The sequence below is a fragment of the Halichoeres trimaculatus genome, unplaced genomic scaffold (assembly GCF_033239565.1).
Source record: "Halichoeres trimaculatus isolate MK-OKI-2021-1 unplaced genomic scaffold, fHalTri1.1 fHalTri1_scaffold_14, whole genome shotgun sequence".
Classification (NCBI taxonomy): domain Eukaryota; kingdom Metazoa; phylum Chordata; class Actinopteri; order Labriformes; family Labridae; genus Halichoeres; species Halichoeres trimaculatus.
The window spans coordinates 15311391-15327961 of NW_027437192.1; the positions used below are offsets into that span (position 1 = coordinate 15311391).

A 16571-nucleotide genomic window follows, 5' to 3' on the forward strand; every position below is an offset into this window, starting at 1 on the left:
TGTCGCACTGATCCAGGAAAATTTCTCAGTATGCAACTGACCAGTCTACCTAGCATACTGTTGCCCACAATGCACGGCGCGAATGCTGTTTGGCTATGCAGTGGCAGGTTTTGGTGAATTACTGCCATCTACTGGAATTAATCAGCGTTATAATTAGAACACAACACTAACATTAGACAGTCCATGAGATAGAAGTGAAGTGATGCAAAGAAACACCAGTAAATCTTGTCACTTCCAGTCGTAAAAGAGGTGTATACTTCTACAAATTCATTAGCCCATATTAATCACTAATTTACTTTTTAAACCTTACGTGGATTATATAGAAGTGGTTTTTACATCAGCTGTAAATAATAAAAATCTCTTTCAGATTTATTTTCAGTAAAGGATATAACTTTTGGTGCAAGATTAGAAATCAAGATTGATGCTTCTGTTTGATATTATACACAAAATAACCAAATGCCAAGATCTGCCAATTTCTTATTTTGTATATTTATATCAAAGGCAAAAAACCCAACATCATCTGTAGCTCCACCTTCTGAAAGACTGAAAACAAGAGTAGTATACTACAAAACAGACCCAACAGAACAGTCATACTACATACTACATTCACATGTAGTATTTTGTATGGGGTTTGGAAAACAGCCACATTGTCTGCTGCCAACGAGTCTTTCAACAGCTCTGTGGTCGATTGAGGGTTTTTTTCCACTTCTTACTTCTTCAGAAATCTGATGAAAACAACTGATAGCTTCAACCAGGAAATGCAGCCAGTGTTCTGTTAACTTTAAACTTGAGACCTTTGCTTCTAACTGTATCTCTTCATTCAGTGCCATTTGTATCACTTCTTCACATCTTCCTTTAACTTTTTGCACAATTCTATTGGCATATCTATTGACTTGGCAATATTTCACAATTGACATGTTCTACCTGAAGCACGCCTGATATAACTCATGGACCCCTTTGTACGTCACATCAGGTCTCCTCAAGTCAACACCTTAATGGCTTAATAGCAAGTTGTTCTGTCATGAACAATTCTGTTCAAGGGGGTTGAGTCATTTTGAGACTGCTTCAGTCATGATTTTTTTTTTTTAATTAATTAATTTTTTTTTGGGGGGGGGGCGTCAAAATTTCAGAAAACACTTGCAGATATTAGTAGTGTGAAGCTATTAAAATTGTTCTTGTAGGATTTGTTTATTTCAAACTGAAATTTCATAAATTCTGCTTTTTAGTAATAACAAGTGTAACTGTAGTTGTAATTTAAACATGGATTCTGCTTTTATTTGCTGTAACTGCAACTTTCACCTAAAAAACATATTTCATTTTAGGTCCTCTTTGTTTCTCCCCTGTAAAAAAGTTTATCAAGCTTTAACTAGCTTCTTTAACAACAACTACACAACAGTGATTAAGTCCAGAATGTCACGTAGTATTATTCATGCGCTTTTAAAACCAACATGAGCTCATTTGTTGACATGTCGTCGCTTCTTTTAGCTCAGACCCACAAAACTAGATGCTCCAAAATGGTTGTGATTCTGTTCAATTCTGTCCACTGTCAGAATTTCAGAAAAAAAAATAATTTTGGAAATCAGCTAACAGTTTCAATTCTGAGATGAAAGCTTTCTAGCTCAACCGGGTGAAGAAACAGCTCTTTTTTTTCTGGAAACACTTTAGAAAAAGTGGTTAAAACCAAATGTCACTAATAAGTTGACCTCTAGTTTCTATATTTCTTGAAGCTTTAGTACAATCAAAAATAAACTTCAAACATTAAGAGCATCTCTTCAGTGTATTTATGATAAGCAACTTGATACCTCACTATAGATATGTAAATATTAAAACAGAATTGTCTTTAGTTCAAATTGTGCATCACTGCAGTTTCAATCCACCTATGATTTCTCTCCATTAAACTTGTTTTGACCTCGCGTTGTTGATCACGGTTTTTAATTTCCATAAAAAGCCTGGCGCTCCCTTCTTCCCCTGATGTTTGCAGCCTTGCACAGAAACGTGCAGGGTTGCGTTATTATCAGTGCAGCAGAACATATATCTCACAGCGAGGGGAGCGAATCCATCAAAGGCGAGGGGACACGATGGAGCCGAGCCTCTTCTGCATACACACGCTGCGGTGTAACACACACTCATAAATAAATACAGAGAAAGCAGAAAACAGGATAAGAGAATCAGTCACACTAATTAACCGCTAATTCTTTTGAGGACTGTAGAGGCTCGATAAAGGAAGGGGAAGCTTATTAAAGTGCACGCCGTGTTGTACATTATGATTCCTTTACAGTGCGGTTTAATCCCAGTTTATGAGGTTGATTGTACACTATGTGTGTGTATTTGGTGTGTGCTTGTGTGTGTGTGTGTTGGATCTCTTGCAGTGCTGGTCTTTGTTGCCACCTAACGCTCAGTCTGATCCCTCCTCCTCATGTCTGCGTCACGTGACAGCATCGCTCTGCTCCTGCCCTTTAAAACGCCGACCCCAACCAGAATGAAAAATGTGGCATTTCATTATCATACATGTATATGTTAGAGCCAGAGGGCCTGCCAGCCTATGGAAAGCAAACGGTGAAATCAAACCCACCCTCCTCCTCCTCCTCAGCCTCCTCTTTGTCTCCCTGGAGGAAAGTGATGGAGATATCCCACAATGCCAGAGCCCATCAGCTCCTGCAGGCTCCTCAGTGGGGGGGTTAGGGGGATCTTTAAACGTCTCAAGCAGGGGCCACTGATGCAAAACACAGCTCCATACCTTTACTGGTCCACAGTGAGGGATCAGTGTTTCCTGTCTCTCAGAATCAGCTGCTGTAGCGCTTTAAAAAGTGCTGAAATTATTAACAATGTGCACACACCTCTTTAAATCACAGATAATTTTTGGTTTGAAATTTGAAATTTGAAAAATTAATACATATCTGCCAAAGTAATTATAAATTTAAATGTTTATCACTTTCTAACAGAGAAATCTGTCATACATTTCCATTGAGATGAAATAAAAAAAATATATAATCAAAAATGTTCTTGGAGTTTGCTGCAATCTGCCTCACCTCTTTGTTTTTTAATACTGACCAGTCAGCTTTAACATTATCACTACCTGCCAAATGATGTGAAATCTTCCTTCACAGATGTTTTGGTCCAGACGTCTGGAGTCATGCACTCCCCAAGACCTCTGAAGCCTATTTCACACAGGCAGTAATACAGGTCTACTAAGGTGTGCCCTAGCACACACGATGCACGTTTGGTGCGTAGTTATAGACTGTATAATCAATAGACCTAGTCCCTGTGACTTGTCATTCCTGAACTTGAGTCTTAGAGCAAATTAGTCAACAGGGGTGGGGCTGATGGGTGGGCTCTGAGCCTCCACACTAACAGCTACTGAGCTGTGCCTCTGACTAGGTTAACATGTCATCTTTATATCTTCTAAACTGTTCGAAGTGAAGTTAATTCCTAAACTAGATGTAAACATGTTTATCTTTGCTGTGATAAAGCCGTCTTTTGGTTTGGTGTGTATGTGGTTTCCTGTACTCCTGCTCAGTTGGACATTATTTTGTGCTCCATCCCAATAAGCTGCAAAATTAAATTCATTCATTCATTTTCAGCAGGTTTAATGTGTTTAATATTAAAAGATCTGTTCTTCTATGATGTGCTGTCGTCCTGCTGTGGTTGATCTGGATTATGGATATGTGCTTGTTTCCATACTTCATCGCAGAGGTTTTCCTCATCGAAACAATCTAAGAAATTGTCAGGAGTCCATGAACTGTGTAGTGTTTGGGCTGACTTCGTGCCCAGGTCAATTTTTCTGTTCAGATTGGCGTGTTCTCATAGGCTCTATTGAAAAATGACTCTTTGGCATATTTAGTATCTTTAGCAGAGCGCCAAAAATGGAGTTGAGAAATACTCCTTGTGTGAATTAGAACATTGTCTTTAATGGGTACAGATTGGCAAAGCAGTGATCAGTGCTGTCGTTCCCTGTGTGAACATGGCTTGAGGTGAATCTGGGGGTGTGCTGGGAAATCTAGCACCACAACGTTAGCAGCTGGTTGTCCTGACCCCCTGAACTTGATGTCATGTTCTTCAATCACACCATGGTCCCGTTCTGATGCTTGCATGTCCACTGTGGGCATATAAATGTTTTTAAGCTACATTTAAGAACACACTCAACCCTTTAACTTGATGCTCAATCTTTTGATAGTGCATTTTTGAGTCACTACCTTTCACTGAAAATATGTTGAACTGAATAGAACCTGATTAGGTCATCTTACACCCGTAGATAATTGATCTAGTTCTTGTGTTTTCTGACCTTACTTGACTTAACTCTAAATTATATAAATATATTTAAAACAAACTACAGACAATGGATAAAAGAAATTTTAAAAAGCAAAAACACAGTTCATACATAAACAGCAATAAAAGCACAAAGAGACATTTGAACCAATGTTTCCAGTAACAAGATGTAAACCTTGTGTCGCTCATTGTGAGCTCAGTGACATTATTATTTCATTGTCTGAATCAACCAATCCACCCATAGATTTACACATACAGTTTCCAAGAACAGCGTTAAATGTTGGCACATTATTGTAAACAAACACGTGACTGACATGTGACTGACCATTGAGAAAAATTAAGAAATATTCTAAATGTATCATTATAAACTTCCTGTAACTTGATCTTTTTCATTTTACTGTAGTTGCAATGGGCAGTACAGTAGACTACAGTAGGCTTGAAAAGCTCAATTTTAACTGCAGGACCATAGCGCTCCAAAAACATTTTTTTTTTTTTCGTTTTTTTTTTTCTTCTTAGATGAAAAGATAAAGGGGTGAAAATAAAATAAACTTCATATTCTTTGCATTGAAAGAGTGGAAGTTAAAAAGTTGAAAAGAGTGAAAAAGAGTGAAAGGGTTAAAATACCAAGAGTATCGTCCTCCTGTATCCCTCGAAAGCAAACACCTAGCAAAATTTGATCTCATATATTTATTTACATATCACAAATAATCTTCTACATTGTCCATGTGAAGCTTATTTGCAGGTTTCTTACTGTCCAGGCAGAAGAAATGACCTTGAAAACTCCCTTTTGAAGTGAAGTTAAATGTGCTTTAGATGGATATGGCTTTAATTGCAGCACAAAAATCAACAAATTTGACAAGTACATGCCCTGTGACAGGAAATACAGCCCTCCAAAAACTCATCAGAGGTGAAATGTGCCTTTCCGATGTGTTCAACAGCTCGCTGTCTCCATCTCTTTGACACTTGGAGTTGCACTTTGCACAGCCACTTTCCGCAGACTCACTCTCTAAGCCTGACTCTCGGGGGTGATAAATGAAGAGTGGGCCTTGACGGTGGCAGTTTTAGCTGTAGTATCACTTCAGGTGCTGAATTTCTCTGAAACTAAAAGAAACATGAAAACAGATGAAGATTAGGCTGCGTCTCTCCTCGCTGCCACCCTCCTCCCTCGATTAGAGAAGGAGGAGGAGGCTCTGCAGGCAGACAGACAGCAGGATAATACCAGCTACACCCGTCTGCTCCCTTCAGGCGGAGGCAGGAGTGATGGGAGGCTGAGGGTGGAGTGTGGAGGATAAAGAGAAGAGAAATCTTGTGAAGGCCCCGAGAGGCCAGGAGGACTGGTGTCACCCCTCTCCCCAGGGACACGCACTAAATCAGAGGAGGAGGAGGCACATCTCCGGCTTTATGAGATAGTTAGCATGCGCTGGCCCCTCCCCACCTCTTGTTTCCCATTTAAGAGCTGACCGGCCCTCCGATAACGGATGGCGCCACAGGTAATTGGAAAATTGGCAGGCTTGTCAGGGAGATTTGGTGGATGGCACGAATGTATACGATGGCGGGGTTCATGAGGTGTCACCCCTCAGCGAGATTTATATCAGCCTCATGGACCGGCGCCGCAAAGTACCCAGAGTTCAGGAAAAAGTAGCACATTTTTCTCGAGGCGAGACCGCATATCAAGACGGCTCGGCAGGCTCCGACAAGGTTCCTGTTGGTAAAGAGATGATATACGAGGCGTCCTTTGCATTAACCCTAACCTTAATTTACTGTTTCTACACAAGTCTCAACAACGTCTGCAAATAGCTGTGCACATCCTCCACCCTGATTTATCCACAGCAAACACAGCAGGTCATCTTCATCCCGGTTATCTGACAGTTTAAATTTCAATCTGTATTAGCCGGCTGTTATTTTACATCACACACAGCCTTCTGCAGTTATCCTACAGAAGCTCAATAATGAGATATTTCCAGAAATCTTTCAAATCTTTGTTGCAGATAAATGCTTGTATGTACCACATGTTGTTTTCTGTGAACAAACTGAGCAGAGCGTTTATCTCTGAGCCGCTGAATCAGTCTGTAAATGTCTCAGTCAGACTTTTCTTCAGACGCCGAGCTTTTATCAAGTAGCCATAGCAACAAGGACACACTCTCCACTTATTCTAATTACAGAAAGAAACCATCATGTTCTTCAAAGTATTTCACACCAAGCTCGAGTGAAGTGGGCTCCAGCTAACTGGACCGTTTGTGTAGTTCTCTAATTTCTGATGCTGTCCACAGTCACGTGACATCAATGGATTAAAGTGTACAATATGAGCAGGAGACTCTTGTTCTTTAATGCTTTTACAAACTGTGGTTATTCCTACTGCTGCTCAGAAACGCCTTCACAGACCGGCGTTAAAGCCTGTACATGATCCAGAACACAGTAGGGATGGGAATTTACAGTAATTTCTGTATTCAATTACTCTAAATGTCTAATGAATGGATACTCAAATATTCATAAATATTTTTTTATTTTCAACCGTAAACAAAAATAGAGTCCATTGGACACAGACCTCCCGGACTCTAATTAAAGTTGTTGCAAACATCTTTTCCACTCATGTAGCTGTTGAGCATTTTTCCAGTTACCCTTTTGGTTCTCATCAAGCTGATCTTCTTCACTCTGGTTTCATTACAACAACATGTGCTACCATGGCTAGCAATTGACGCAATGCAAGACTGTCTCCACTGTTCCCTCCTTGTGCTTTGAGCTCATGTGGTTAAGCATCAAAGTAACTATTTTATGACATACTAGTTTAACGCCACATATCTGTCACTGCACATTAACGTCATAGTTTCTGTCGAAGTACTTCCAAACATCACTTTTCTTGACTAACGTGGCAGATGTAGCAGACGGTTCCAAATTTGTTTTTTTTTGCTTTCGGTATAACATGTCCCTAGAGAGTTGCCGTAGCTGCTGTAAAACAGTTGTTTTGCTGATATTGAATATCCCGTTAATTATTTTCCTCCCTAGTATCATCAGCTAGACGAAGACAAAAAGCTGGGTCGCTACTTGATTACTTGATTACCCTTACTAGGGGTGAGAGAAAAAAATTGGTATAACAGGATGTTTTGTTCAACAATATCAAAATTGAGATTCTCTGTCAAAAAAAAACAATTTTCTTTTCAAATTCAAATTCGTCATTTCAGTCTTTGTTCATAAACTGGATTGGAAAAAAGCTACCACTTTTCTCCAGCAGAGGGTGAAATGTTTCTTTCTGACTCACACGATATGCATTTTATGGGAAAATATGGCTCCTGATATAGTCTGCAGACATTATCATCATTTAACTTTTTCTTGTGGTCTGGTGTTTAAAAAGCAAATTAAAAATCACCAAAATTGAAGGTATCAAAGAATCTTAATTTGAATCATGTCGGCACCCCAAAAATCATAAAAGAATGGAATTGCGAGAATAGCATATTGTCCCAGCCCTGACTCTTACCCATTTCAACATGTGGCAGTACCGGTTCTACAAGTACTCAGGAGGTTCTAACTGAAGGCAAACAAATAAGAACCCCAGGGGGAGATGTCCACATGAAGCTGATTATTGATTATCAGTGTGGCTGGTTAACAACGACAGTGATTCAAGTAAATCTAATGTTTGTTGATGTAAGCGACTCTTTGAAACACAGAAGACTTGGTCAGAGCAGCCCCAAAACTGGAGCTTTAGTAAGGGGCTCTTACTCTACAGGGGGTTGTATCATCAGAAGGATCATTGACAGCTAAGACTCATTGATGCACATAGAGAGCAAAGACTGGCCTACAAGGTCCGATCAAACAGAAGCACTACTGGAGAGAAGTTACATGCCAAAACACACAATGCATAACGTTTTTATCATACCATGTGTCCATACTGACCCTTCTGGACAGGTTAGCGTCAGAACTGGACTAAGCAGCAACAGAAGTAAGTGGCCCAAAGAGTGGCCTCTAGATTCTTCAAATCACATTTAAATCCAGCATCTTTGGGATGAGCTGTATTAGTTCTGAGTCACAGAGGCTCTACGGCTTAAAGAGGGGGTATTGTGTTTTCCCATATTTTAAACATGTAGAACAGCAATGTTGCATGTTCAGGCTTATACAGATACAACTGGTCAAAATGATCTCTTCCAAAATATAGCATAAGATCTTCATGAGACTTGCTGAAGTGATGAGATCACATATGGATCGCCCAACAGGGGCTGGCCAATCAGGGGGAAGGGGAGTTGTAGGGCGGGGAGCCTTAAAGAGACAGCAGCTAAAACTAAATGTTTCAGACAGAGGCTGAAATAAGAGTTTTCTGAAACACCAGTGAGAGGAAAAAAATAGAGATTTTTTTTTAAGCTGTAAATCATGTAAAGCTACTGCAGTGGTACCAGAGGGACTGAAAAATCAAAGCTCGATACCCTCTCTTTAATGGATATGTTGGTAACATCTTAGTGTCAGACACAACAGCACACCTTCAGAGGTCTTGAGGAGCCCATGTTTCGGTAAATGGTGTTCGAGGGTATCTGACCAATCAGGTCAGACTTGCTCCTGATTGGTTAAAAAAGGGAATTGCTGATGTCGGAAAATCCCCAAAATCCAAACAGCTCGTTTTAGGTCAGGATTTTACATTCACAGGCACTACTAAGCACAGATTTTATCATTAAATATCACATTTTGGGCTGGTAGGAAAGCCTTTTCACTAAAAGATTTAATAAAGTGATTCTTGCATAATATGGAACCTTTAAGAGGGGTTAAAAAGAGCCACTGCTTTCTTCTGTCCAGGGCAGCCAAAATCAAGCAAAACGGTTTAAGCAAGTGAGAGGAAACTTATTAATAAGTGGCAAAAGTGATCCACTTACAGCTGCAATACTAACTCAGTGAGTCCTGATGAAGTGTTTATAGATGCAAAGAGATGGGGTTTTTTTTCCTCATATGAGCAGCTCTGTGCCTCGTTTTGTCCTGGAGCCAAATGAAAATCCATCTCCCAGTTAATTTCCCATCTCAATCTATTATTTGAAGATGTTTTCTGATGGCCGTCTTTTAATTAGCGAGCACACTGTTGGGAAGTTGGTAGAATTAAAAGCTGCTGCAGTGGAGATCACACGCACTTGATTGTTTTATTCTGAAGTTTGGGGCAGTTATCAGCACTTCAGAGAAACATTTATGTAAGCACACAAAGAATGGTGTGGGAGAGGAGCCAGGTTTGACTGACGGAGAATTAGAGCTAATGTCTGCTCTCAGGCGGCTGGAGGAATGTGGAGTCACGAGGTGCTGTGGGCTGAGGATCCTAACCTGGTGATCACACATTCTGCTGTGTAGATGTGTTCATTAACCTCTGGAGGGGGGATAATTGTATCTGTCAGAGTCGTTTAATCACCGCCGCAGCTCTCTCCACTGTCACTTTCACTTTGTCTGCGCTGCTAAATCAGCTGGCTCCTCGGCATGGCACGCCGTGACTCCTGCTCGCCGTGTGACACTTTCTTTGTTTGCTTAAAAACCCAGGTTTATGATGGGGAGGTGTTTGTTTTTGATCACAGTAAATGTTCTGCTCATAGTCTGACTCTTTGTTGTCAAATTGTGGAGCAGACTGATGGTAAAAACATTGATATTAATACCTTAGTTTAACTTCAAAAAAACAATTTTGCCACATGCAAGCATAAAGTGGTCTGTAGGCCAAAATTCACATATTTCCAACACAAGTCCAATTCCTCACAATTGTTTTAGAAACTTTGGGTTTTGCTCCGTTAGCTAGAAGCTTTAAGGAAGTTTGAAAGAGCTTGATTTTGTCACTGACAGGCTCAGATTGTTATTCTGAGTGTGTAACAACACGACTGAAAAGATCCTTGTAAGTCCTTTTTTTGCAAACAACAATCAGTCGTTTTCTCCCCAGAGCAGCCAGACTCATTATTTCACCAAACAGAACACAGGAGTAGACCGTTTGTCAAGACCTGATTTGTCTCAATCAATCTGTGTTTATATAGCACCAAATCACAACAAATCTTACCGTAACTTGCTTTACAAAACCATGAGCACTGGGGTGTCCAAACTTTTTTTTCAAAGAGGACCACTTTTGATTTTGTGAAAATGACCAAAGGCCAGCAGCTCTTACTGACATATTTATTAACAGTGAAAGTAACATATGAATGCTCTTTTTGTTTACTATTTCTTTTAGTGATTTTCAATTTAAGAAAAACAGACACTAAGTGTGCTCAAACATCCTTATTCCATCATCACAGACTGATGAAATCAAACCTCTCCTATCGCTCAGGTGTCATTTTATACCAGATGATCAGTGGTCAGTTTTCTGCAGTGTTATGTTCTGCATGAACATCAGCAAACCCTTCTGCTGATCAAGGAAAATGTTCTCCATTTAAAGAAATACTTATTTATTTATTTACTTATTTATTTATTTTATGGCAGAATCGGGATCTTGATTTTGCCAGGATTGTAGCCCCAAATATTTCTTATCATAAGCTCAGAATTTATTTTTTTTTGCACCATGTTTTTCTTTTTCTGTGCTATTTTATAGCTTTAATCCAGTTTTGTATTCCCTGATGTATTTTTTTTTTTACTCTAGATGTTAATGAAGCACATTTTCATATCATAATAAATCCATTCATTTAAAGATGTCAGCTGCAAGAGTTCACAAGTTTCTGCAGGATGTACAGAGCTTTAGCTTTATACAGGTAGCATATGAACAGTCCAAATGTAGTTCAGAGAGACCTTACTAAATAATATACTTCAGTTTGTGACTTTGACACCAATCAAAATGAACACTTAAATTAGAACAGGATTCATTTTAGTGGCATAATGAATACACTGTAAGATGAAAGCTGGGAGCCTTATCAAAATGGGCCTCAGGCCGTGACTGGCCCACAGGTCTGACTTTGGACATGTCAGCATCAACAGGTCTAGACCCACTAATATTTTGTTATGAACAAAGATCCAACGTCATGACAAGATAAGGAGCCTGATTTCATCTTAACTCACCGTGAGTTCAAAACTTTGCAGCATTTAGTGAGTTACAGAGGTAAGAACAAATTTTCTTCAACAGGCAGAAACCTTGAGCAGAACTAGACTCATGTGAGACACGAGTCCTTGCCTCCACCAAGAAGGTTATGTTTTTGGGAGAGTTTGTCTGTTTGTCTGTGAGCAACACAACTCAAAAAGTATCAAACAGATCTGGATGAAATTTTCAGGAAATGATCAAAATGGAATGAAGAAGAAGTGATTAAATTTTGGTGGCCATCTGGATCACCGTCTGGATCCAGTAGTTTTTTTTAAAGGATTCGTTATCATTGTGAGATAGGGCCATTTTCACCATATGTATATATAACTCCACAATAAATGGTCGGATTGCTTTACAAAACAAAACAAGACAAGGTCACCATAATTTCTGACAGATGTAAAAGTACGACTCAGATCCTGGCAATATTCTGGATACTAAAATCTGGAATATGAAATATGTACTGGGTCATAACTTTCAACACTGTCAGGAAACAAATTATCATACAAACCTGCAACTAACACCAAATTGTAGCAGACAGTCTGCTGAAAGGGAGTATAACATTAAAGAAGGACTAAAGTGTTGTGTGATAATCACAATATGCTTGGTGGAGGATGAAAGAGAAAATTTCACTTTATTGTATAAATTGACCATGTGCTGTTTTGTGTGTTCTCAGGAGGAAGAGGAGGAGCCGCTGGAGGAAGAGGGCTCTGTCAAAGAGGAAACAGCAGAGCAGGAGATCCCAAACTGAACCTGAGCCTGAGAGGACACAAACACACACAGCACTCTCTGAGACTTCACCTCCAATCACAGCATTTCTGTCAGCACACACAACTTTCTACTAAACCCCCAAAGTTTATAGACGGTCAGCCGCTCGCTTCGATCACTACAGATAGTTTAGACTCAGAGGTGTATTTTAGAAAACACATTTTAAACCGCGATATCTTTAGATTTAAAGGTAGAGTTTGTACTTTTTATGAACAGAGACAGATCTCACACATCCTCATACACACATGCACAAACACACTAACACCACTGTGCTTCTTCTACAGCAGAGACATGTGTCTGACTGTTAACGCCCAGCCACATGATGTATCTATGACACTTTCCATGTGATCTATTTTCATACACTAATGATGATCAGCCCACACAGAGTATCCTCAGTGTCCTGTTTACAAGGTGAAGCCGGCTAAGTGGATGTCTGTCCACAGAGTGAGTCCGATGTCGGCAGTGAGACGCCCAAAACGCAATTCACTCAGCATCTGACCGGAGGATTTTATTTTTATATTTCATGTATATCTTTTTACTCCTCCCTGTTTTGAATACCTTCATAATTTCTCTTTTAATTCAGTTGCGAGAAGTTTTGTGTTGGGAAATGCTTTCTTATTCTTTATTTACAGTATCTCTCGAAAGGGAAACTGGTGTTTTTAAACCCTGGCTCTACTTTTAGATATAGAAGGAGTTAAATTTCTATTAGGTGTAAAAGCTTCACTTCTGCCATCAAATGCAAAATGAAGTCTGTTAGGTTCAGGTCATTACTTTAGTAAATTCTCTGAAATTCACGGAAAGGATCCGTCAAAGATAAAACTTTGTTATGGAGTTCCTAATTAATTTCTTTAACTTTTTTTTTGACTGAAAACAACCTTGAGGTTTTTCTTTTCAAGCAACTAGATGACAGTATTGGAAAAATCCTCAGCCACACCATCAGTGCATTTTATTTGTTCCTACAGAAAGATGGACAACAGGACAGCTCCCCAAAACTGAAGCTATATCTTTGACAGCTCCCCCTGGTGGATTGATTCTGAAAGTCAGCCTCCTTCATTTTGAGAGATGGGACATGAGTCAAACTATAAAATCAAAATGCTAAAAAGGGGAGTGATAACATCATGATTGACAACTCTGTCAACCAAGCCCTGTGTGGAAAGATCTGAGTATGGATCCTTCTCCTAGTGTTTCAGACCTGAGGCTGTCACAGACTAAATCAAGACCTCTAGTGGGCGCTCTCTGGGCTGATGAATCTGCACCATGACCCTGATCCAAAGCTGATATCTCGAGCAAAAGTTTCAGAAACATTTTGCTTTTTATCCAGAAGTCATTTTGAGCTTAAGATATGAAAAGAAGAGCCTGTGTTTAAAACTACCAGGTTTCCTTTAAAAGTGTTACATACCAACCTACAGTATATTGTTATTGGATTTGTAATAAAAACTTTTATGTTTGGAAAATGTCTCAAAGATTTTGTTTGCATCATGGTTAAAAGTTAATCAGTCTCTTGTTGTTTTGAGTGTTTTTCTTGACCAGATGGTTCTTTGACCTGTGGGTCATCTCTGGTCCAGACAGCACTTCAGAGCTCTTCGGGACTCATCACTCACCTGTTCAATCTTCACACACAGAATGTTAATTGGATCCAAAGAGGAAGGAGGTTTTTTATTCCTTGCTATGCTGACATGTCATGAGGATGGCTCACATTTCATACATTTCAACCAGAACAGCTGGGAGACAAGTTTTTCTTTGTTCCTTTCTTTGTATAAATTTCACACAAGACATAAAAGTTGCACAGGTATTTAAATATTTCTTATTAGCTATACTTTCTAATGACATTGTCCAAGTATTTTTATGTTGATTTTATTTTCTATACAGTGCAAGATCACAGCAAAAGTAATTTAGAGTTACCTCCCTCACTTTACCGTGTTCTTTTATTTTAACAGACTAAATTAAGGATAGGCCGATTATCAACATCTGCCTTTTTTTTTTTTTTTTTTTTTTTTTTTTAAATCAGATGGCAAATAAGGAATCAATTTAAAACAGTGTTATTTTGGCTCTGACGCAGCCATGCTTCTCTGTCTGCTGTCACTACTGTCCCCAACATTGTCCCACCCACAGTACCATCTGATTAGGTACACGCAGTGCCATGGCTCAGGTAACAGCCAATCAGCAGTGAAAGCTGTGCATCTCCAGTACTCACACACACTGCACAGAGGAGAAAAGGTTTTGCCCAGTGGAGAAGCTCCAGTTTATTTTGAAAGCAAGGCAGCAGAGTCTCCTGAAACGGTATTAAACATCTCGGCCCCAGTTTTGTTTTTTTTTTTCAAAGTTTTCATTTATCTTTATAAGACATGCTGCTGAGCCTGGGAGATATTTAATGAACATAGGCTTAAAGACATTTTAAAAAGTTAAGTGTTGGAGTTTGTATTGTTAAAAATTTTAACATCAATATTTTCACTCTTACTGCAAATGAATATTGGCTCAAAATACCAGTTATCGGCCTACTTGACTGCTAATAATCGGTGTCAGCCCTAAAAAAACACATCAGTCTATATCTAGACTAAATAGTGTTCTGTTATTTGTTTAATCTACATGACTGGATAATAAAACAGTACCATGTTTTGATACCTAAACTCATCCTTGTGACCGTGAGTGAGTGGAAGAGTAAGTGATTTTCCATATTGGACATGAACTCATCATTCTAAATTTATCTATCAAAAAATAAATATGTTCAATTAAAAACTTTGAGATTTTATTATTAAACAATTTCGGATTTATTGCCACATTAACACACACAAAAGTACCGAAAGTTGGTACAGTTGATTACCAATACTGATTGCTAAGTACTGGGCATCATTTCATTTGTACTAATGAGAGTTCTGCCCCGATGCACACAGACACCCATAGATGAGAAAACCCTTGCCCTGATTTAAAGTGCGTGCTGTAATCTCTCAGGTTGTGCTGAACAATTAAAGCATAGGGTGCACGCTTAATTCATGTGGTTACACGTTGTAAACCAACCACTCAAGCAGTAAGCTGACAGCCATACAGCACACTAACACAGTAACTACCAGAACACACACTGTAAGGTGTGATACTTCTCTAACAGAGCCCATTTTAACCCTTTATGTCTGAAATCAATCTGTTTGTCCTCAAAACATCATCAAACTCTCTGGGTTCTCCTTTCAAATGGCACCATGATTTTCCCAACCCTGAACTCTGTTCATCAAGCATTTGTGTTGAGCCAGACCTCTCAGCCAGCTCTCATTCATTTTCACTGTCAGGGGGGTCTGGAGCTGAAGTCAGTCTGAGAGATTTCCTGCTGACTTCAGATACACCCGACCAATCACAGTCCCTCACTTAGAAATGAGGCCGTTCCTATGAGTTGACAGCACTGTAGCGCTGCTTCAGCCTTTTTTGTAGACAGTCGAGATGGCAGCAAAAACTACAAGGTTCACTGAAAAGGTAGAAATTCAACTCTGGTTGTTAGATTGGTCAGCAATGCTCAGGCTGTTAAACATAACCAGAAAGATTCACAGAGCAAAACTTTGCCCCTTGTCTATATATTCTGATTCCTGAGGGATATCTGTTCATAGAGATCTGCCTTTGCTGAGACTAAATCTTTCGACAGAAATGAATTGACTGTAGAAAGAGTTTTGTGAAAGTTTTTCAGAACTCCAGTTTTAATCCTTCAATCAGCAGAAGAGCCACAGATTTGTGTAAAAGGTGGTCAGTTTGAACTATTTCACAATCATATATATCTTTTCTTGTCTAATGCTTGCTACCTGGCTCCTGAGAGCTCTTCCTCTCAGACAGATGAGCCACGTTTGCCTAGAGGGAGTTGTCAGTTGAAACCTTCAGTACGGTTGAAGATGGACATCACTAAATCTGGACCTGTTCTTTGATTTGCCTCCTTTCTGTGTCTCTGGAATCCATTTTGTTGCATATTTCTTCAGCTCTACAGCTTGTTGTGTCTGCTCATCTCCCTGGTACTTTGCAGACTGCTCCATGTTCATGCGTGAGGTTATACTGATCAAGAACAGTGACTTTCTCTTCACATATGAAACAGGTGTAATTCCCCTTTAACTTGACAAAAAGAGTCATTCTCCCACTTCTCCTGAAACACCCTTTGCCTGCAGCTTTAAATTAATGCATGCAACACCCAGTATTCTCTACCAGGTCAGTTTTTAACCTGTAACACCACTGTCCCTATTTTTATTCATTTTCTTTTTTTTTTTTTTTTTTTTTTTTTTTTTTGTGGCCTTTGGAATGTCCTTAAATTTCAAATTTTTTTTTTTTTTTTTTAAATTTTCATTTATTTATAACTTATGTATTTAATTTCTATTTATTGTATTTATTTTTTTTTAAGAAAAAAATGCAAGCATAAAAAAGAAAAAAATATATTTTGTTGTGTCAAAATATTTCTAAGGACAGGATAAAGCCTTGTTTTGGTAGAAGAGAGTAAATGGAACAAACCTAAACTTGAAAACAGGTCAAATTTGACCCAGACACAATATAAGGGTTAAAGTTTGACCACAGCCCA

General features: G+C 39.1%; 1 protein-coding gene across 2 annotated transcripts in view; it reads left to right on the forward strand.

Moving 5' to 3' along the window:
* Positions 1-13488, forward strand: part of phf14 (PHD finger protein 14) — a 90480-nt gene extending 76992 nt beyond the window's left edge. For both annotated transcript variants that reach the window (XM_074686478.1, XM_074686479.1), the window contains exon 18: positions 11943-13488. In XM_074686478.1, coding sequence (XP_074542579.1) covers positions 11943-12017 — 75 coding nt within the window. In that variant the 3' untranslated portion in view covers positions 12018-13488. The remainder of the gene's footprint in view (positions 1-11942) is intronic.
* The last annotated feature ends 3083 nt before the right edge of the window (positions 13489-16571 follow it).